Genomic DNA, 22,981 nt, shown 5'->3' on the forward strand with positions numbered 1-22,981 from the left:
ATCTAAATATTATATCTATAATATTATAATGTCTATTATATCAGCATGGGTATTTTATTTATTTATTTATTTATTTATTTATTTATTTATTTATTTTTGTCTTGCATTATTGACAGTTATTATTACAATGGTTGCGGTCCATTGCCAGGGCATCATTCCTGACTTTCCCCCCCGTAGGTCGGGTTCTTCCCCAGCGAGTGTGTGGAGCTGATCAGTGAGAAGGTGCCGCAGTCCGTCAGCACTCCGGCATCCAAACTCGGTAGGGAGCGTCCGTGTCCGCCTGCCTCCTCTTTCCGGCTGCCTCTTGCCCCGCTTAACCAGCCGCTGTGTTCTCTGTTGCAGATGGCGAGCCTGTCGGCTCCAAGGCTGGCAGCTCCAGCGCGCCCGGACCTCCTTCGCCCACTTCGGGTAAGGCCCAGACTGTACGGCGGAGTGGCTCGTCTCCCCATTTTGTGCCGTGGCGCCGAGGGGGGCTTCAGGCGGCCCCGCCTCCTGCTGCCTCTCTCATGCTACCATCGTTGCGTGTTCTGCGGTCATCTTGCGCCTTGATCTCAGATTTGAGGCATCTGTAGTGTCGTGTCACCTTTTATATTGGCACAATAGTTGCATATATTGTACAGGCCAATTTCCCAGACCCAGATTAAGTCTAAACCAAGACAAAAAGAATTACCAGCAACGATTCACCATCGGCACTGCAGTTTAGTCCAAGACTGGGCTTTATCCATGTCCCAACAACAGATCGTGTGTGTTAGTCTGAAAATATAGGGCTGGTTTGTATAACACCTCAGCTGATTAGTGATGTGCGTTGATCTTGCAAGTGGTCCATGCTCAGCAAACGTTCATCTCTGCAAATGTTAACTAAACAAGGCAATGTTGCCATGACGCTCACGTGTTACCTTGTTTAAAAGAGTTCTGAAGAGTCTGTATGTTGCTTCTCTTGAACTCCGTACGACATCTTTTCGATCGTTTCCCTCTGTTTTTCTCTTTTTCTTTTTCTCTCAGTTCTTCAGCCTTGGTTCATAAGACTCGCTGGTAACAGCCCTTCCACGTGGAACCCGTCCCACCCTCTCTCAGTCCCCCCCAAAGCAAGGCCCTTCCCCACCCTTTCCTAACATTCCCGTTCCATCCCCGAGCACATGTGGAGTGTGTAACCTTGGAAAGAGCCATTTATACAGCGAGGAGAGTAGGAGTGGGTGGTGTGCAGAGGCTGGCTCATCGGTGTGCATGGGTGGTGGGGGGTTTACAATTGGGCATCACCTGCATGGGGTAAATCGTTCAGAGAGGGCGTGATTATCTCCCCCTCCACGCACCGCAAACCTTTGGGCGTCTCGCTGTATAAATGAGAAGCCGCTCTTCTGGCATCGGGTTGTGGTGATTTGTTTTCAGTGCCGCTGTTGTAGGCGATTTGAGCCTCCGCCCTAATCCTAATCTCCCTAACACATTCCGCCGATGTGATGCTTCTTCACTTCCGAGGAATGCTTCGTCCAAAAAAACCCCCAAAAAACCCAAAGCTTGCTGCTATGACAGTTTTGAGGCTTCCAGCTGGTGCTGTCAGATTCCCTCCTTCTAACTGGTCTGCAGGCGTTCCTGCATTTAGGATGAAGTATTCCTTTATTTACATATCCATAACTACTACAGGCCAATATAGATCCATTTAACAGCGCGTGCATTACTTTCACCACGGCTGTCCAAAAAAATACAGAGCTTATTTACCATAATAAACCTGAGATATAAAGACAGGGGGTGCGTTTGATCTCAAACAGCCAAACTTCACGTCTTTTCAGAGAAATTTTCAGCGGTCGGCTTCTTCCCCTCCAGCCGCGCCGTTGCGCCCTGGAGAGGAGCTAGCGAACCACTCGTCTGTTTGCCCCTCCTCCGTCTGCCTGGGCATCTGACTGGCTCTCTGTCTCCCCCCTGTGGCAGTGTCCAAGAAGCACGGCAAGCTGATGGGCTTCCTGCGCAACTTCATGAAGTCCAGGCCCAGCAAGCAGAAGCTGAAGCAGAGAGGCATCCTGAAGGAGCGGGTCTTCGGCTGCGACCTGGGAGAGCACCTCCTCAACTGTGGCCAGGACGGTACGGAGGCGCGCAGTGAGACTTGCCGTGCAGCGCTCCTGGTGCTCGCTTGCTAGAACCAGGAGAGCGTGGCGCTGCAAGCTTGAGGTTTTGGGTTCGATCCCCACACTGATCGATATGTTATGCTTGAGAGCATGTGACGAGAGTGAATGTGAGCGTTTTGGACGGTCGCATTTTTGACTCCTGTGTGTTGGTGATGCCGCGTTAGTTCCCCAAGTCCTGTGGAGCTGCTCCGAGTTCATCGAGAAGCACGGCATCGTGGACGGCATCTACAGACATTCTGGGGTGTCCTCCAACATCCAGAAACTCAGGTCTGTCTGCCCTCTCTGGGCCCAATGCACTTACTAAATACTAGCAAATGTGCGTTCAGAAGTAAGAGAGCATTTGATTGGTTGAGGCAATTAAAAAGCTCCAGTTAGTTACCGTGTCATAAGTTTTAAGAACGCCCTTTGTTCAGTCCACCGTATGCATAAAGATGGTGTTATTAATGTCATTATTATAACATAGCCACTCTCATCAATGTCTCTGCGTGCTATGGGTCACCTATTTAATGACTTAAATAAATTCGGCCCAGGACTGAAATGGGCCAGTCGACGCCCCACAAACCCACCCCTCCCCCACTTCGCGGCCCGGTGTTTTGCCTACACTCTAATTTGATTGGGCCAAACGTGACACCGCCTGGCTTTGCCGTCGTCCCTAGGCACGAGTTTGACAGCGAGAACATTCCGGACCTGACTAAAGACGTCTACATGCAGGACATCCACTGTGTCGGCTCCCTGTGCAAGCTTTACTTCCGCGAGCTGCCCAATCCACTCCTTACGTACCAGCTCTACGACAAGTTCGCCGTGAGTGTCCACGCTGCTCGCCGTGATCGCGGCTGATTTTGTCTTAAACGCAGAAGTCATCGCCAACTACCAAGGCTGTCCTTGTAAAGCTGACAGACGGATCCTTTTGGCAAGGGTCATTCAGCCAGAAAACCAGCTTTAGTCACAGTTTTAAGGCTAAAAGTAAGACGTAGGATCTTAACTGTTCAAAGTTGGCATTTTCTTTGCCTTTGAACACGTATGTTTTATGAAAATCATTACGGCCGCCCTTCAAACCTGCTTACCCGTGCGGGCTAAGTAACTTACAGAGCACATCAAGTTGAGCTGTGGATTACCTCTCTGCCTGTATGCATGTGTGCGTGTGTATATGTGTGTGTGTGTGTGTGTGTGTGTGTGTGTGTGTGTGTGTGTGTGTGTGCGCAACTCTCCAGGAGTGTATGGGAGAGATGACGGAGGATGAGCGCATGATCAAAGTGCATGACGTCATCCAGCAGTTGCCCCCTCCCCACTACAGGTGAACTCTCCTCACACCATCCATCATGATGATGATGATGATGATGATGATGATGACAATGATGATTACGATTACATTAATACATCTGCCCCTCAGGACTCTGGAGTACCTCATAAGACACCTAGCTCGTCTAGCCACGTTCAGCAACGAGACCAACATGCACATTAAAAACCTGGCCATCGTCTGGGCTCCCAACCTGCTCAGGTAAACACTGCCGTTCTGCTGCCGTACAAACACTGGCTGGCAGGGCCGCAGACCTGCTGGCTTCCGGGCAGCAGGATGAATCATGATCGGTACACCACAGCTAATGACCAGGCGTTTCACCTGGTAAACGTTTAATGTTTCGGCGGGTTTGATTATTTGTGTGTTCTGTATTCTGTTAGTAGGACTTTTTGTCCAAGTTGTATTTAAGGCACAACGCATTTCCTTTTGTGGACACTTTTGTTTGTAAAGTTGGCAAATGGAGATGAAGAGAAAAGCAGGGGCCTAGTGTCACTAAATTAAGGGTAAGGTGTGCTGATTTGGGTGGGTTTGTGTGTGGGTGGGTGTGGGTACCACAGGTCTAAGGAGATCGAGGCAGCGGGGCTCACCGGCGCCGATCCGTTTAAGGAGGTGCGCATCCAGTCCGTGGTGATGGAGTTCCTGCTCACCAACGTGGAGGTCCTCTTCAGTGACTCCTTCACATCGGTGGGGCGCTTTAATGCAGGTACACTGCCCTCAACCCACCCTCAGTCCTGATCCTCTATTCACACTAGGATAAATCCACAATGGTGGGAGCATCTTCTCGAGACCCTTACTGCATTAAGATTGTTAACGTTGAATTGTGGAAAAGTAATTCTTGCATAACCATCTACAGATTCTTCTTCACTTTGTACCTCTTTCCTCTGATCCTTGCATTTTCATCGCTCCAATGTCGACGTTACCAAACGTTGGCGGTTGACGCCATATCTGCTTCCTCCCGTCGTGCGGCGTCACTGTGTTTTTTGCAACCCTTTGGGTGTTCAGAAAGGTGACGAAACTCTTTGCATCTGGGTAACGTGGGGCATGCCACCCAAAGGGCTTTTCCCCTAAAGCTGTTAGATTCTCCCAGACTGCCCTTCCGCTCAGAATGTGCCATCGTGCAGACCTCCCATGCAGTGCTCCCGTAAAAACAGCATTAATAATGCGCATTTGCATTATTTCCCCTTCATTACCCCCGTGGCTCTATATTAAATGGGCCTGTGTGTTGTTTTTGAATGGAATTCCTGTGAAATCCATTTTCCGACGTTGCTGACACATGCGGAGCTGCGGGTGACAGTTTGACTTCTGTCCTGCTGTTTCCAGCCAATACCACAATATTGGCGCACAGCCTGATCATCTTCTGTTTATTGTAATATTTTCAATATGCCTGACTATGCTATATCCTGAAAGTTAGTAGGGCCATGTGAGTTTCCATTCTTAATAAACATTCAGCGGTGGATGTACAGTCTCTTAAGTAGCAATTTATTCAGAAATGAAGTGTGTCTGTGGTAGTTAATGGTGAAACAGGAAGCTGTGGTGAGATCTCAGAAGTTCCTGGTCTGATCCACAAAACCAACCGGTTGGAGAGACTGAGAGCAGCCTGTGTGTTTTCCATAGCAACGCGAGGGGTGGAGCGCAAGGTCCCGCGCCAGCCCAAACGAACGCGGCTGGTTAGTCTGCAAGAGGCACGGGGCGAGGTCTCAGACACTGACCCCGCCCCTCTGGACCCCGACTGGGAGATACGGCGCTTCTCTGTGATATGATGCCATCCACTTTGCCTCCGACTCAACTGTTGCAGTGGATGGGCCTAAAATATTCATGTGTCTTCTGTTGTGTTTGTACCCACAAAGAATATCTTATTCAGCATCTACTGTCAGAATGCTTTTGGTTTGTTTGTTTTTGTATTTCACAGTTGACCTGCCTGGTTTTTACATTAAGGAAAATAAATTTGAAATAAGATGGCTAAGTTTTTTTGTTTGTTTTGCAAGGGTCACTTGCATTTGGCAGGGATTCTAGGCAGGATCTCAGTTCCTGTGTAAACAATATTTTATACTATGCACATATAAAGAAAAAAAATAAATCCTTTTATAGACTCATTGTAACTTGATTTTTGTTGGCACAGTACATTTTAAAATGCTTTACAGTTTTTTGGCTTAAAATCTGTCCAATTTGAATGCCCTTTCATTTCTAGCTTTTAGCAGGATTAAGCAAGCAGTTAAAGTTTTATTACAGAGATCAGTGTGGGAGTGGTGTGTTTTGCTGTTCATTGTTGGTGTCTGTGAGAAAAAGGAGCAAGGTAACTTGGTTTTAATTTGGGTTTTATGTGTTTGCTTTGCTCATGTCTGCGTTAATATGCAAAATGGCAAAACCTTTCATTGTAGGATTTAAATGTAAGCTTTCTAGCAAGTTATGTTGCAGAAATGTTTTTTCTTCACAAGCATTGTGTGTGTTTTTGTTGGTTCTGTGCTTCTGAAGAGTTTAAACTTGATTTATTTATTTTTTGCTCCCTGTTAATAACCAAGGCTTTGCATTTGGGTTAGGCAACCCTCGTGTGCGCGTGTGCGCGCGCGTGTGTGAGCGTGTGTTTTATGAGTGGGGTGAGTGCAGGGGCAATGCGCTCTTGTGTGTGCGCTCTTGTGTGTGCGCTCTTTTGATTGAAGCTTAGGGGGCTCGCGCATTTCCGTACATTCCCGACTCGGTGTGGGATCGGGACGGACAAGCGGCGGCCTGGCTGCTGGTTCCTCCCTCCCAAAAGACCTCCGCTCTGCTGCACCCATCCCCCCATCCCCCACCCAGCCCCGCCCTCTGCCAGCCTTCGCCACGCCCACCTCGCTGCCCTCTCCCGCCCCTGTTATGACCTGACACCCTCTCCTCTCTGCCTCGTCAGCTCCGCCTCGCCAGTCCTTGACCAGGCCCAAGTCCTTCGTGTCCGCCAGGCTGCTGTCCCTGGAGGAGGCGCAGGCCCGCTCCCAGGCCCCCCTGCTCCTCCACGGGTCTCCTCACGCCCTGCAGAATCGCTTCCACACCGTGCTGGACCACCCAGCTGACAGGTGGGCTTCCCTGACCACACCAAGCTATGCACAGTGCATGAAAACTCCGATTCACTAAGCGCTTTAGACTGGGAAAATACATTGGTGTCATTTTGGTTCTTTTCCATACATAGAAGGAAAAGGGGCCTGAAGGTCCGGAAGGGAGCCGGGGGAAGCTGGAAGACGTTCTTCGCCATCGGGAAACCCGCGGGCTCGGGCCGCCGCAAACCCATCCGGATCAGCTCCCTCTTCCAGCCCGCCACCTCTCATGCAGGTACCGGAGTCCAGCTCCCACCACAGAGAAGATGGAGGCCACGTCTCCATCTCTTCACAGCAGGCTTAAACACGCGGCCAATGGCCTGCTCTGTCGATCTGTATGGCCGGTCGGGTGGGTTTATTCATTTAACAGTCGCCGTTAGTTAACACAATCTGCAAAACTGATTGACTTGACTGTGAAAGCAAGTGTTGACTCACGTTGGCCTGATGTTGTGTGTTGTGGGGTTGTGTGGGACACCAGGCTGCAGGGTGGACAGCGTTACCCTGAGGTCAGCCAAGAGCGAGGAGTCTCTGTCCTCCCAACACAGCGGGACAGGTAGGCGCCAGCGATTGCACATTGAGGGATTTGAGTGGGAGCTCTTTCGCTCACGTCTAGTAGGAGGACGAGTGGATGTGTGATGTAATATGAAGCACATCGGTTCAGCCAAGTGTGCTATGGTCACAGTCAAGATGAAGCGAAACTTGTCACGATCATCACACGATGTCTAGTGTACTTGACTTATTAGTACAGGGCAGTTCACTGACGCGAATGGCTGAAAACCTTCACAAAGATGGCTGCCTTTACAGTACGGCATTTTGGCAGTTTGACGTTTGCCGATACATCTGACTCAGCTAGTTGTCAAGGGCATTGTAATTGGAGCCATATGTGTAGAGCAGGAGTAAAACCACAGGGTAGTGTTGTGACAGCCCAGGACTGGAGGCTCCAACAACATGTCAGAAGTTCATTTAACTTGGTGTGTGTAAACTTGTGAAGGAACCATTGTATTGTCTGAGTAATTTTTTTTTCTCACTTGCAGCTCACAGAAACAACCAGGGGAAATTGTAAACTTCCTGTCATTATACGTTTGTATGGACATGATCAACCATAACTGGTCAACCATAATATTAAACCCATGTGCCTAGTATTGTGTAGGTCCCCCTCACGCGACCAAAACAGCTGTGATATGTATATGAGGCTTGGAGTCTACAAGACCTCTAAAGGTGTCCTGTGGAATCTGGCACCAAGACATTAGCTACATGTCCTGCACGTCCTGTAAGTTGTGAGGTGGAGCCTCCATGGATCGGACTTGTTTTTCCAGCACATCCCTCATTTGCTCGATCAGATTGAGACCTGGGATTTTGAAAGGCCAAGTCAAATCCTTGAACATCATGTTCCTCAAACCGTTCCTGGACAGTTTTGCAGTGTGGCAGGGCACGTAATCCTACTGCACGTGGCCACTGCCATTAGGGAATACAATTGCCATGAAGGGGAGTACTTGGTCAGCGACAATAATTAAGTAGATGGTGCACATCAAAAACATCCGCACTTTGCATCCACAAAGCCAAGACCTGCGGTCTCACAGCAGAACCTTGCACAGAGCATCACAGATTCTTCCCATAGTGCATCTCTTCCCTATGTCAGCAAGACACAAGCACCAGGCCATCCACATGAAAGAAAAAGAAAATGTGATTGATCAGATCAGTCCAGCTTTCAATGTTCCATGGCTCAGCTCTGACGTTCCCGCGTCCGTTGTAGGCGTTTCGGTGGTGCGCATGGGCACTCATATGGAGACTCATAAGCTGTAATGCGCTGTGTGTTCTGACACACCTCTCACTGGTTCACTGGTTGTCCATCCTTGGACCACTTTGATAGATACTAGCCACTGCATACAGGGAACACACCCCAATACCTGCTGTCATCTAGCCTCAACAAATTTCGCCTTTGTCAAAGTTGCTTACCCGTTTTCTCTGCTTCCAACACATCAGTAATAGAACTGTCAGTGGTTTTGATGTTGTGGCTGATTGGTGTATTTTTAAGTTGTGTTCTCAGGAAAAACAGCTTTCAATGGATTTTTCCACAATTTTTTATGAGCTTGAAGAGAGTAAATTATTACTATGTTGTTACATGTTAGTGAGAGCTGCTTCTTCAGAGGTTGAAGTGATGTAATGTCCTGTCTCACGCTCTCAGGTCAGGGCAAGCTCCAGCGCTTGCGAAGACCGCGTTCCAGCAGCGATGGCCTCTCATTGGCCGCTGCTGCGACGGACCCGCCTCTCCCGCCGCAGGCCCCCCCTCCCCAGATCCCACCCAGCCGCTCCTACGACAGCCTGCTGCCCGACTCGCGAGACGCGGACGAGGATGAGGATGGCGAGGATGACGAGGAGGGTGTCTACATGTTGCCTGACTTCTCTCAGCCTCCGGCAGCGTCCTGGATGGACGAGGAAGTGGTGGACTTCAGCCCCACCTTCCCGGACGATGGGCCAGTTGCGATTGGAGGCAGCACCACCAGTGCCCCGGGTGACAGGGAGTCCCCGCCCTCGGCCGCGCCCCCTCCCTATCGCGGCCTGAGCCGTCAAGGCCACGCCCGCTCTGGGAGCCAACGCTCGGTCACCGAAGACCCGGACTCTGTGCTCAATCAGTCGGAAGCGGCAGCTCGCAGGAGCCTGATCCTGGCGGCCGCCGCCTCGCCCCAGCAGGTGTTCTGCCAGCACAGGGCCCCTGCTGCCCCTAACCCCGCCTCTAGCTCCGCCCAGCCTGGAGAGCCCAACCGAAGCCCCTCCCACAGCCAGATCCAGACTCCTGCCCCATCAGTCTCTTCCTCTCAGCCTCCACAGGAGCGTCGCTCCTTCACAAAGAAGGTGGTGCATGCCTTATCACCAAAGTCACCAAAGTCACCTCTAATGGATATATCTGATCCTATCGCCATCAGTGTGCCTGCAAAGGTGAATGCTGTTATCATGTTATCTGTATCGTTTTATTGGATTTATTTGAATAACATAGCCCAGTTCTAACTGTTATAATAAAGTAATGCTTCCATTTACCAAGAATGGAACCTTACCTGTCCTTATTTTTCCGTTATTGCCCATGAAGCGAGCAGACGAATTGTAAAAGAAATGGCTCATAACCTTTCAGGTGCTGGAAATGATCGGCGGGCGAGCCGGCGAGTTACAGCCCGGAGCCCCGGGGGGCGGACCGCCCCAGCCGCCCCAGATGATATCAATGCTGCTGAGGTCGTGTGACTTCCAGCTCACAGAGAGCTGCCAGCAGGAGCTAAGCAGCAAACTGGGCCACGAGGCCAAGATCCGGGGCCCCAGTGAGTAGCCCGCCAGTCTGTCGGCACACTCCTGCCCCACATCTACTCCATACACGCGCACAGATTACGGATGTAATCGTCGTGGAGGAAAAAGTAGTAAAAAAAAATAGTATCGTTTGTCGTCAGTTCTTTTCATCAACAGTAATGTAGATCCGATATCTGAATCAGCAGATAGTTATTTTTAAGACATTTGATATTATATTTGGTATCATGAATGTAAAATCCCACATTCTGGATAAGTCGGTGTGGGCGTGTACAAACTGTTTTTACTAGGTAATTATGGACATAATTATGAGAACATAATGGTATCACAGTTAAAATGAACATTTTTAAATATAGGCATGGGTGTAAAGGAGGCCCACTGATTGGTTGTTCTGTGTGCCATTCAGGTATTATGGGTCCCACCGGTGCTACCCTACCCTCCCATCAGCCCCCACCTCCTCCCCCGAAGAACCCAGCCCGCCTCATGGCATTGGCCCTGACCGAGAGTGCCAACAAGGCCCTCCGGCAGGGCACCTCTCCGCCTTACCGGCCCCGGCAGCCCGAGACCCCCCCAGACAACGATGGCCGCTTCCAGCGCTCACTGTCTGCAGACGCAGGGGCACTGCTGTCCTCTGACTCGGACCAGCTGTACTCCACGGTGCGCCCCCTGTCTGTGTGGATGTCCGAGGCTGAAGTAGAAGCTGCCGCCGATGAGAAAGCTACAGAGGAAGTGCCCGGGGAGGAGCCGAGATCACCACCAGGCCAGGTGAGTGTGTGTGCATGCTCGCGTGCACCTCTGTTTTATGGGTGTGAGCGTACCTTGAAAGCATGCACATTGTCATGAGAAGCCCTCAAGCTTCAGAATTCAACACATTAAATTGAGTGTGTTTGCTTTGCCAAGTTTGAGTTAGCTATTTAAGACCCCAAACAAGGATTTCAGAGGCTGTTTGGTTATGTAAAATATATAGCATGACACTGCAGATGCATTTACACACACTGTACTCACAACGCTTGGGGCTTTGGTCATAAAACATTTAGGATCTTATGTTGTTTTTTTGGGTTTTTTTGAGTATTCTGTATTTTTCAGATAGTAACAAGCCTCCAGCACCATTAGGCAGAGTTGCAAACAAACATTTAAAGCTGGATGTACTTGTAGATTGCCTGGTTAAAAAAAAAAAATTAAATTCTACCATGGGGTGATTGACAATGTATTATTGTGTCGTTTCAGGACACAGGCACTCTCTCCTCTGACGCCTCAGTTTCGGATTCGGGGGCGTCTAATTCCGAGCTGTCTGCAGGCAGCTCCTCGGGGGACGAGAAAACCCCAAGCCCCATCTACAAGAACCAGCAACAGCTTCCCTCAACACCAACCCAGCCCGATCAGAGCAGCCCCCCCTCAGCCAGCGAGGCCCCCCCCCAGAGGAAGCCCCCAGCCTACGGCCGCCAGTTCTCCGCCCCGCACCTCCAGGCCCAGAAGTCCGCCACCCAGCCCAAGTCCTCCGGCCAGGCCAACACCCAGCTCATGCATTCCAAGTCGGAGAGCTCCCCGCTGACCCAGGTGCACGCCTTCCAGCCCACACGGCCCAAAGTTCCCCCCAAGCCGCCCGACCTCGCCCCTCAGAGGGCTCCGATCTCCAGGGCGGACCGGCACGACATCACGCGCCGCTCCCTGGACGCCGGCCGAGTCCGGCGCCTGGCCACGGCGACGCCGTCTCCTCCGGCCAACGCGCCGCTGTCCAGGGCTTACTCCGAGCGGGTCAGCGCCACGGCAGACGTGCTGTCTCGCTACCACGCAGCTCGGGTGGCCCAGACTCCAGCACTGCCGCTGCAGCAGGCCCTCGGCCACCACACTCGGCCTGCTTTCCCTCCCTCCGAGGACCCGTCCAGCATGGAGAACTTCTACTATGAGATCGGTGCTCCCGAGCACCCGCAGGGCCCGCCCAGCTACTCCCGGCACAGCTACCAGAACATGAGGCTCGATCAGGAGGGCAGCTACCGGCTTTCGGACCCAGGGAACCAGCGGCCTGTGTCCAGGGGCCACCCTCCTCCGCAGTACTCACAGGTGGGCGCTTCCGCCAGGGCTCCTCAACTCTGGTCCTCCGAGGCCACGCGAGTCTGGGCTGCGGCCCACTCGCACTCCTCCTCCTTCTCTCACAGCCATTCCCACCGCCGTGCCCAGGACCACCCCCCGGCCGGCCCACACGGCCACCCGCGGCTCCAGCGCCAAATCTCATCGTCTGTCAGACTGACCCGCAACGAGATGTACCCCATCCCCTCCACCCTGGGCTTCTCTGCTGGGCTGGCACCCCTGTCCGTGCACCAGCGCGGCCCACACGGCCCCCAGCGATCGCCCTCGTCCGACCTCGCCGCCTCCCAGCTGCACCCTTACTTTGAAAACGGGAAGGTGTGCTACCGTTATGTAGAGGCCAGGCCAGAGGAGGCACCGCTGAGCCACCAGCAGCTACCCACATCAAAGCCACCCCAGACACAGGCGTCCCAGGCCTCCCCACTGCAAGCGCATAAAGCAGCCTTTAATGACCAGGAGGAGCCCATCTACGTGAACTACCCTTTCACCAACCCTTCGGGAGCTGCTGCAAATGCAAAGCCCTGGACTAGCACAGACCTGGATGGTGACGCCCACCAAGGGGCGGAGCCTCTGGCACCCCCTTCTGAGGCACCACAAGCTGACGAGCACCAGACGACCCAGGAGGCTGCCCCAGAGCACGAGAGCCCCAGCTTCGAAAGTGCCAGGCAAAACGACAACACCTCTGAACCCAGGCCCCTGGAGATGCCGCTGGCATCCGGCACCGCACACTTCCGCAGCCGCTCCGATCCTCAGAGCTCTGGCTCGGAACCCGGCCAAGCGCTTCTGACGGGGAAGGACATCGCCTCGCTGCTCATCGAAAAGCTGGCCGAAGACGAAAGGGAGGGTCAGAGTGCGGCCACCTCCTCCTCGGCGTCTTCATCGCCCCATATCGATTACCCGCCTAACCCTTACCCCAGTCATGGGCAACAGCGCCCCCCGCCCGCCTACAACGTCTACACCCCTGGTCCCTCAAGGGGTCATATCGACCCCCAGGGTCTGCCCCGAGAAGGCTCCGGTGCGTTCCAGCGCCAGGACCCCCTGCGTCGATCTTCCGGTGCCCAGTACAGACAAGCCTTCGATGTCATGCCATCTGGCGACCAAGTCCTTAAGTTTTACAGAAGCCAAGACTTTATCCCAGGCTTCCATGGAGACGGCACAACCCCTAACCCCTACCCCCCAAGATCTCATTACCAAGATGCATCCCATTCCTCTGCCCCTCCCTCAATGGCCTTCTCCAACTTGGCACTAAACACACCAAGAGGATATGGTGTCCAAATGGCTGTCAATCCGTATAACCAGTACCCATTCCAGGCAGGTCCGGTGCTTCCCCCCTACCCCAATGCCCCCCGGAGGGACGTGGTCCTGGACCCCTCTCTTCGGCCTCCAGGGCTTCGTGACCAGCGGGGCCTAGGACGGCAGGGCAACCTGCCTGGTCCCAACTGGACCGTCCACACAGAGGGCCAGACCCGCAGCTACTGCTAAAGCACAAAAGATGGCAGCGGCCCATGTGATTGGCTGAGAGTGACATCCAATAGGAAGAATGTGCTAAAAATAATTCCACTGCTGTGCTGCATCACTGAACCAATGAGAGAAAGGGAGAGAGAGGCCGACAGAAATGAAGGGTGCCGAAATAAACGGAATCAAAGAAGTGAACCGTAAAGTGGCTTAGATATGTAAACATTCCAGTTGACACTGTGCTGTCCAGCAGGGGGCGTAAGAGAGTTGTTTGGCTGCTGTTTCTCTGACGTAAGTATCAGGTATTCTGCATAATGGCGTTGTTTTTCTGCTTTAGGTACTTTGTGGGTTTAAGTTACTATACTGCTAGCACACTAGGTGACAGGAGAGAGCTGTACAGAGAAATAAGCTTAGCATGTGCTCTTTTTTATGATGGCCTCATGCTGCTGGTGGTTTTGAAGAAGCTATTTTAATCATTTTGTTTCAATATTCTGCTGTTTCCAGCAGGTTGGCTTTTTTTTTTTCCATTTTTATTGCTTTTAAATTTTTTAATTTATTTAAGTTTTTGTTGCAAGGAGAGCATGTACAGTAGGGTTTTTGTTTGTTTCTGACATTGTGAAAAATAGGATTTTCGTTTTAGTTTTATTCATTGCCTCTGTCTGAGAGAGAGTGAGTGTGTGTGCATTAGTGTAAGAATGATTCTGTATCATTAGTCCATACTATTTCCTGCAAAGGAGCTACATAAAGAACATGAAGAAAAACACTGCCATGTGCTTAAGGGATACCGTGTGTGTGCGTGCACGTGTGTGTGTGTGTGTGTGTTTATGGAAGGTACTGCATATGTGTTTGGTTCTGGGTACCTGATTTGAGATTTCAATAGCTGAACTACACTCATAACTGTTGTGCTGATTCCTGAACATTGCACCTGTACGTTGGAAAGTAACATGGAGATTACTGTCCAAGCCAAGTGTTCTCATGCCTGGTCCATTTACCTTCTGCCCCTTAAATTCGTTTTTGCTATAACCAATGCCTTTTCCTGGTGGTGTGAGACACCTGTAGAACATTTATTTTCTAAGTCTGAGGAATTGATCCAGTCCCTTTAGCTAAGGCAACCGTCTTCGCCTAAAGTTTGCGTCCCTGCCACACATTTCATCGATGTCTGTCGTCAGTTCACAGAGCTCAAGCTTTGGTTCTAGAGATTGGCTCTCCTCCCAAACACCTTAGCCAGCGACCTATGGCCTCCCTCGTCTGACCGCCGAAGTCGATTTTGCTTAGAGTTACTTCGCAGGGGCCTCGTTCAGCTCAGAGGGGAAACGTGCGCTTCCCTTAGAGGTTAGCTCACCCATGTGGAACCAACACTTCAGCCCGGACCCGAGCCGGGTGCAGTCAGCTGCGAAACTCGGCCCGGAGACCTGGGCGGCGCGCTCGGCATGGGTTTGTGCATACAGGAGAGGCCAAGCTCCAGGAGCATGGCTGCACGCTCCTTGCAGGCGGGACCGAGGATGACTCCTACAGACATTTTCACGTGACTGATGCCTTTTCTTTAAGCACTTGTCGGGTGGCGTGTCGAGGCATGAGCACTACCTCCGAAGTCAGTGTTAATGCGGATGTACGAGTCGTCATCTCCTCACATTTCTCATGTAGTGCTACTTGTCCTGGCCTACTTCACAAAGTGAATGCCTTGCACATTTCTGTTTTTCCTTTGCTACTCAGTAGTGAGCAACTTTGCTGACAAGACTTGAAGGTACAAGGTTTAGCATGTTGTGTGTGTGTGTGTGTGTGTGTGTGTGTGTGTGTGTGTGTGTGTGTGTAAGGGAGAATAAGAACTCGGTTTTTATCCATAACTATGCAGTGAATAAGTACAAGGGAAGAATTTCCTACATGGTATCATTTTCCTCCAAATGGTAATACTACCTATGTATTTCAATGATTGTGTGTGTGTGTGTGTCTGTGTGTGTTTGTGCACGCTTTAAACCTAAACTTTTGTCCAATGGTCTGTCTTTCTGCCTTGTAGCACTTTGCAAAAGGCAATTCATCATATTTTGTAATGTTTACCAATGTGTGAATTAAAAACTTGACCGTTGCATCAGTCATGAACATTGTTGGTGTGATACATTTTATATATGAATTGGGGGGAGCAAGAGGATCTATGTGAATATCGTTTTGACTTGCCAGCTTTTTTTCCCCAACTAAATTATGACCATACGGTTCTGTTGTGTTCAGGTTGCAAAGCTCCAGCTATGTTCAAGAAAGTTCAGAAATATTCTCCGATTTATCCAGTGACTAGTCGCAGGATATGAAACGGTAAACAAAAAAATAATAAATCAACCTGTGCCCGAAGTTTATTCATGATGTAAGGTAGCATTACCCCTGGTTGATGTTCTCTGACGAACAGCTTGAAGGAGGTGTTGGGTGGTGCTGGGTGTTTGGAGGGGGGTTTCTTTCTTTCTTTTGTCAGCAGCTGTAATGCGAGATTTATTTTTTTTTAATCGAGCCTCCTTCGTTTTGGCAAAGCATCTTGTAAAACGAGTCTGTTGCTTCGTCACATGATCCACTCCCAGATACATACGTACATGAGCAGCTGAGCTAGTCTGTTAAGTTAAGGCTGATTACTGGGCGTAATGATTCGTGTCGCCCTAGTGAAACCCGTCCAATAGGACGTGGACATGAAAAGGTTAAATGGCACTTACATTTATTATTTTTATTTAAAAACATTAAAATGCAACAAAATAATTGGTAAAATACAGCGTATATTTGATCATTCTTATCCCTGATCCTGGAATACAAGAGCAAATCTGTGCCAAATTGAAAATGAACAGAAGAGGAAAAGGCCGACTCCTGCATCAGAGTAATGTCTAATAAATAATGCGATGATTGTAGCAATTGATCTGGAATGTGACAAACAAAAGTCTAATCTATACGCCTAATTATTTTTTTAGTATCGGTTTGGTTGTTATTAAAATGAAAAGGAAAAAAAAAACGAACAGTAAAAGCAGTCATGTCACCACAACACACAGAGCGTGTTTAAAAGTGCTGCATCTTAACGCTATAGTTTGGCGCGAAATTAAGTTTACACAATTTTCCCGTTACCTTCAGTGTAACTAATCAGCAGGTCGGGTTTTTGTTCCTTTAGTTTTGCGTTTGATCACCTGATGGCACCTTGCGAAATGCATGTGGAAATCAGACAGTACCAAACATATCTCGGCTGATCGCCTCCGTGGAATAACTGGATAAATAAACAAACATACTGAATTTTCCGCTGTTTCTTCTACGTGCTGTGCAGTGCGAGTTGTCCATTGAATGAAGGTCTTCGTGGCTGCAGTACTGATGGATGGTGACAGCAGGTGAAAGCAGCTGGTGTAGATGTGCCCTTGCTCCGAGATCAAAGATGCTCACAGCAGCAGTCGATAAATGCAACCCAGTAGGTCCCTATTATAGACGCCGAGTAGGTTCAATTCAGGTTTAGCCTCGTCAGCGTGTGTGGTAGCATCACTTGAGTGGTGTTATTCCAGCAGAATATAGTACAGTATGGCGATCAGCAACAGAAAAAACTGAAAGACAGACACACAAACATTGTGGCACCTTTTTTCAGTACTTGTACATGTTCAATATTTCAGTTGCTTCCATGAGTAAATTTGCTTTAGCGTTCTTTATATTACGAATGACGAGGACAGTTTGCAGCTTTTTGATGGCTTGCAATCAGAAATTCAGCAGTTATAACGAAAATTAACGTGAAGTGTTTAAACTTGTATCAGTTACAGGTGTGCGGACGCCCTGGCAAGACATAAAGGACGTTAGAAAAATTTTATTGTGTGCATATTTGATGAAATACTCACCACAAACATTTGTACAGAGAAGCCGTACCAGCTCAATGCCCAGGTATAACGACACAACATGGACTGGATGTAGTTAAAACAGCCCTGTAAATGACCATTTAAATATCAACTGTCAAGTGCAAGAAGGACTCTCATTAACGTGTGTTTATAACTAAACATGAGGCAAAATATGCCACCGAGTAGGGGTGAGCAACACAGCATTAACCGCCATGGTATCGGCGACCAGAATTGTCTCGGTTTTGCTATTATTACCGTAACTAAACCATCAGTGTTGTGACTGGGGACATGTTCACGGTAATGATGTGACATTTTGATACAGAAAACACACTTGAACTGGTGTGTGTGTGAGAAGATCAGTCGTGTTTCCACAGTACCCAGAGACGCCCGTCTTTTTGCCTGAGACGGTGTAGAGTTACCTGGGTGAACACGGCGCTGCTCTGCCCCTCCACGCAGTCCTGCAGGTCCGCCACCTTGAAGATGCTCAGCCGTGTGCAGCACTGCAGTGGCCAGGGGGTGGAGCTGCCGTACAGCTGGCCGAAGGTGGAGTTGTACTGGACCCAGTCCAGAGGGGAGTCTGTCCCACAGCACTGCGCCTAAAGTCGTGAAACGAATGTGCCTGCTGTACGGTTCCATATAAATACATTTGACTTGGCTTAACGTTTGACCCAGAGGCAGGAAAGGTAACGTGACTCGAACATTAATGCGCATCATTTAGTTAGCCTGAAGGCTATTTCCCCGAAGGCTGTTTCTCACGTTTGGGGAAAAAATGAATAAGGAAATAGAGGAAGATAAACAAGAGAATAAACCAGAAAAAAAAGTATATCAGCAGCCGGCTACTATATCGTATTCTATAGTTTAATAAATGCCAGATCTATAGTTTTATACAGTAATATATATTACACATATCTAAAGTACACATTTAACACTTGGAGCAAGAGATCTCTTCTTAAACCTTGCTGCAAATGAATGACTCGAGTATACTACTAGACAAAAAATGACAGATTAAAAGGTGAGATGTGTTGGTATGTACCGGCTAATTAAAACGTTTTAATCCAGTTTTCTGTGCTTGCATGTTCAAAATGATGGGATATAAATCCAGGTTTACTCAGAAAACGACGTTAAAGATTCGTAGATTCTGGTGTTCCCTGTTCTTTTAATTGAATTGTGACCAGTTAGCAGTCAAACTTGGCAGTGTAACATATTGTCACTAATCATGGTGACTATACACTACTGTTAGAATATGGTGCCTCATGTCCATCTGTGCCTACTTGCGGACATTTACATTTTTAGATTTAGAACCTGAGAAACAGATGAATTAATATAATTTATTATGTATGCTGGCCTGAGGTTGGTTGGATGGTTGGTTTGTTTTACACCATCCTGTGCACTGAGATACAAAGTAGTTTGTAAAATAAAGGAGACATCATATAAGATAAATCACTTGAACCACAATGAAAATTTGTTTAGCAGCATGAGTCTTATTAATATGGGGTACTAAAGTAGGGATCTAAGAAATTTTAAAAGGGGCAGAACTATCCTGGATCTATCACAGAAATTGGCACACCACAAAATTCTTAAAGCTCCCACCATGTATGAACAAGCAGAAACTGGAGACAGATAAGTGGACCATATCTGCATGAACTGGTCAGGACTTTTAAAAAGTGCAGTATGAGCTAGATATATGTATTTTTGGTGATGGATCCCAAGGCTTTTTTGACAGTCACATAGGACAGAAATCCATTTTTAGATAATATAGGAATAGTTTTGCTGATAAGTAAGTAGCCACTAGATTTGAATACAAAACCTAAAATGTAGGATTGTTACTATGTGAACAAACAGGTTTTTAAAAGCAATACACATATTAATTAATACATCATTGACCAAGTGTCCATCTGTCAGGTGAGTGTGTTACTCTCACAAAGCCAAGTAGATGCATTTTATAGTTATACAAGCTGTACAGACTGTAGCTTATCTGTTGCTGATTAGTTCTTTACTACAGGAACACTGCCCGCCAGATGTAATTTGGATGGTGAACCATTCTCAACACAGGAGTGGCACTGACATTATAATGGCACAATAACAGGCGTTACGCTACTACGTGGCACAGTAGTCTGGCCAGCAATAGTCTGCCACCCTAAAATATGCACGTGTGGTCACGAACCTAACAATGATGTAGAGCTGGAAGATGGCCAACGCAAACTGCCCAGTGGCAGATGGAACATATTCTCAACCTGTAAAGTGTTTAATAAATAAATGTTTCTACTACAGTGAGTGGTAATTCCCTGGGGGTTAAGTTATATTACCCTATCTGTTTCCCACTGCAGAAAAGTTTTGACTCCTGTCTCAGCCACACACCAAGTCTCTACAGCAGTTCACTCACTGCCTGGAGTTTGATGGGTCAGACATGCTGTGTCATGTCTGAGACTGTGTGTGTAAAACCCAGTCCAATCAGGCTATATGGTACAATGTACTGAAATATAACCATTTATAGTGACAAGTGGCATAGAATATGGCTCAAAGAAAGTCAGAGAATGTTCTGGAATAGCATGCACTCACATCTTGCATGATCCTGTTCCATGTGACGGTGATCTGTCTTCCATTGTCACTATCCTGCGCATAGTACTGTAGCATCTGATTCTTCACAAGGTTGCTGTTACCAACCAGCTAACATGGACAGAAGAAGAGGTCAAAGGTTAAAGTTTACCTAAAAATGCTAACATTCATGATTAGCAATAGTGTTCCATTAATACAAAAAAGGTTGGGTTTGGTTTTTTTTGTATTTTTTGTGTGGTCTTTTTTGTATGAAGTCAACTATATCAAATTGCTGACAAATAATTTCTGAGAACTCCATGTTATTATGCCCTCTGCAATTGCACACTTACATAGTCTCTGTTGGTGACAGCCACAATACAGGATGCACACTCAAATATGAAAATGATGGACATGAGGATCAGATACTGTTGAGCAGGAACAGAACATGAGCGTGACAGAAATATATGTCGCACCACAAGTACATGACTGCAGTGTGTAGCCTATAGTGTGTTTTTGTTGTGAGTAAAACTGTCAGACCCTTTCGCAGTCCTACACAGGACCCTACCGTCAGCATGAGGCAGCGACGCATTTTCACAGCAGCGAAAACGCCAAAGATGCTGGTGCAGAAGTAGGCGAAGCCAGTGAAGATGGCTATCCAGGCAGCGGCAAAGATGTCATTCTTCCCTGACACTGCAGATATCGGGTACAGCTTATACTGATCTACTGTCACCCAAATAGCCAGTGCAAATAATGCCAGTCCTGCTGCCTGGTGTGAGACAAATATCATTGTATTAAAAGAACATTTCCATTAACACAAAAACTATTTAAAAACCCAGAACTGAGTATGCATTAATGAATAACACATGTAGTGTCCTTTAACGCTAGTGGACCCCCTCAAGCTCAGTCACTGTAAGAGCATTAACTTTTTTGGGTGTACCACTGGGACATTTCCAGTGATAGTAATGTAGGAGATAAGCAATATAAGAGAATGCAATGTGAAAAGATATAAAGTACTTATAAATCCCCAGAAAATGTTTTCTAAGCAGAAATGAGTCGTTGAAAATTAACACAGTTTAAAGAGGATATATAGATAAATCATTCTGCTCTTTAACTGAGATTAGAAATGTCAATAGTAGGAAAAATGTTATGAATTAAAATTGAATGTTAACTATGTATAGCTACTCTTATTGTTGTTATTATTATATTTATTATTACTTTATTACTAAGAAACAGCACTTACAGCAGAGAACACATTGCATATGATGAGGAAGCTTATCAAGCAGGTCATGCCCCCTTGGCTCGCCATGGCTGGAGTGGTTCTGTAATATCTTCTCCCGGCTTCAGTGGCGCGAGCCCCGGACCGAACGATGGTTAGCGCAAATCGTGACTACTACGGAAAAGTATGGACTGGGATCTATGAAGAGGGGAGAGGCCTGTTTACACCATCCATTACTCAACATAAAACAGGAGGGTGGAAGAGTCAGCAAACCAGTTCTTCCTCTAGCCTTAAAACAGGGGAGAGCAATACTTTGAGGCACAGACATGAGTGTAGCTCTATTCGCTTACTCATTTCAAGAGAATTATTAAATAAATTGTCAACACTGATTATCACAAGCTAAAGATAAATAATTGTTGGTTTAATAAATTGTTTTATTATAATTAGGCATATATTAGCTCACGTTTATTGTAATGGTCTTAAAAACTGTTGGATCTTTTAAATTAGTTTTTCTTTTAATTTATTTTTTCTCCACCTTTTATTTAAAAATACACACGCGTGTGTGTGTGTGTGTGTGTGTGTGTGTGTGTGTGTGTGTGTGTGTGTGTATATATATATATATATATATATATATATATATATATATATATATATATATATATATATGGCACCGTGAATCATATAAGACCGTGAATCATATAAGACCGTTCTCATACAAGAACGCACCTGCTGAGGCTGAAACCTGTTCCGCCCGTGATGATTCCTAACGTCACATAGACTTTGACTTTTATATGTCCTTGTTTAGCATTGTGATTAAAGTAGAAAAACATTTATTTCAGCGTAATAACGCTGATTTATTAATAGCATTCACGCTAAAATGTGTGAACAGAACTTTATTACGAAAAAAAAAATCTTTAATTTATTTTAGATCCGGCTGTTAATATTCTAGTTCTATTCAATAAATGATCCACTGGAAAGACATACAGAGAACTTGAAGACGTCCTAAAAAGGATTTTGGAGCGGTCACCAGTGCTTGACCCAGTAAATTTTCCCCAGTGGATGCTGGTTAAAAGGCAGATGGCGCCACTCACTGGCGCCACATAACGTTTCGTTCGTTCTAATCGTGTTTTTCTAGTTCAGATACATTTGACGTACGTCTTGTTTCTGCTTTATTTTTTCACTTGCTTCACATATTTTAGTAATGGTTGCTAGGTTGTGGATCTAAAATTCACTCTACAATCAAAGTCTAACAGACTTGTATTCATCCTTTGTGCAACAGGGGCGGATGTAGTACAGTGATTTTGGGAGCTCTAGGTTAAAAATAGTAGTGGGTTAATCCCCCCATCATCGTCACCTCCCATCCCCCGTTGCGACTATCTATAGCCACTACTAATAATGTGTCCTTCTTTAAGCTGGATCTTTTAAGTAAGTATTGAAGAGGCAGGCTTTTTTTTTTAAAGACAAGTGAAATATTTAGGTCTTGTAACTCCCTTGATTGAAGTGCAACCAGAACCTCCAGTGAAACTTCATAATCCATATCTGGCTTTAGATTTAGATTAAAATTTAGCAATAAAAAATGAAATGTTTCTTTAACGCTCACATTTTAATTTGCTATTTTTGTAAATGAATATTGGCAAATTTAAAAAAACAAAAAAAACATCACTGTAAGTAAATGAAGAGTCGGCTTTTATTGAAGAGCTGAGCCAATTGATATGATTCACTAAAAGCGCTATTAGAGTTATGCATATTTTACTGAGCCTGTGTGTCAGAACTCCAATCTGAATGAAGAATAATAATTAATACCTCGGCCTGATGGGGGCCCTAGGCGACTGCTTACCTTTACCTCGTTCAAAGAGCTCCCCTAGAGGGCAGGCAGCATATTTCTCAGGTAAAACATACTGTAGATCTAAATAATTAGGAGCTCCTCTCACCTGCCTGACTGAGAGAAGTTCTCCACTGGTTTATTCTTTTCAGATTATTTTCATTTTTTAGTACTTTTAAAGCATTTAATATTTTCAGTTGTCCTTTAAAATTGTACAAAATTGATTGATTATATTATTTGACCATAAACCCTAAAATGTAAATAT

At 47.2% G+C, this 22,981-nt stretch overlaps 2 protein-coding genes across 11 annotated transcripts in view; one reads left to right on the forward strand and one right to left on the reverse strand.

Moving 5' to 3' along the window:
- Positions 1 to 15,401, forward strand: part of arhgap33 (Rho GTPase activating protein 33) — a 37,591-nt gene extending 22,190 nt beyond the window's left edge. For 9 of the 10 annotated variants that reach the window (XM_035526081.2, XM_081714860.1, XM_035526083.2 and 6 more), the window contains 15 exons: positions 178 to 259; positions 343 to 408; positions 1,924 to 2,073; positions 2,282 to 2,384; positions 2,774 to 2,918; positions 3,329 to 3,411; positions 3,508 to 3,615; positions 3,972 to 4,117; positions 6,299 to 6,461; positions 6,575 to 6,714; positions 6,958 to 7,032; positions 8,665 to 9,416; positions 9,607 to 9,787; positions 10,177 to 10,535; positions 10,998 to 15,401. In XM_035526081.2, coding sequence (XP_035381974.2) covers positions 178 to 259; positions 343 to 408; positions 1,924 to 2,073; positions 2,282 to 2,384; positions 2,774 to 2,918; positions 3,329 to 3,411; positions 3,508 to 3,615; positions 3,972 to 4,117; positions 6,299 to 6,461; positions 6,575 to 6,714; positions 6,958 to 7,032; positions 8,665 to 9,416; positions 9,607 to 9,787; positions 10,177 to 10,535; positions 10,998 to 13,337 — 4,893 coding nt within the window. In that variant the 3' untranslated portion in view covers positions 13,338 to 15,401. The remainder of the gene's footprint in view (positions 1 to 177; positions 260 to 342; positions 409 to 1,923; positions 2,074 to 2,281; positions 2,385 to 2,773; positions 2,919 to 3,328; positions 3,412 to 3,507; positions 3,616 to 3,971; positions 4,118 to 6,298; positions 6,462 to 6,574; positions 6,715 to 6,957; positions 7,033 to 8,664; positions 9,417 to 9,606; positions 9,788 to 10,176; positions 10,536 to 10,997) is intronic. The other variant, XM_081714830.1, reaches the window with a different exon arrangement.
- Positions 15,402 to 15,995: 594 nt separating this feature from the next.
- Positions 15,996 to 21,090, reverse strand: upk1a (uroplakin 1a). Its single transcript, XM_027009530.3, has 7 exons — positions 20,919 to 21,090; positions 20,244 to 20,444; positions 20,029 to 20,103; positions 19,703 to 19,810; positions 17,563 to 17,739; positions 17,147 to 17,230; positions 15,996 to 16,861 (listed from the first exon to the last, which is right to left on the reverse strand). Exons 1-7 carry the CDS (start codon positions 20,982 to 20,984, stop codon positions 16,814 to 16,816), a joined length of 759 nt encoding a protein of 252 aa, XP_026865331.1. The 5' UTR covers positions 20,985 to 21,090; the 3' UTR covers positions 15,996 to 16,813.
- Positions 21,091 to 22,981: the final 1,891 nt, after the last annotated feature.

This window comes from Electrophorus electricus, chromosome 1, assembly GCF_041902795.1.
Source record: "Electrophorus electricus isolate QZ-2024a chromosome 1, ASM4190279v1, whole genome shotgun sequence".
Taxonomy (NCBI): Eukaryota; Metazoa; Chordata; class Actinopteri; order Gymnotiformes; family Gymnotidae; genus Electrophorus; species Electrophorus electricus.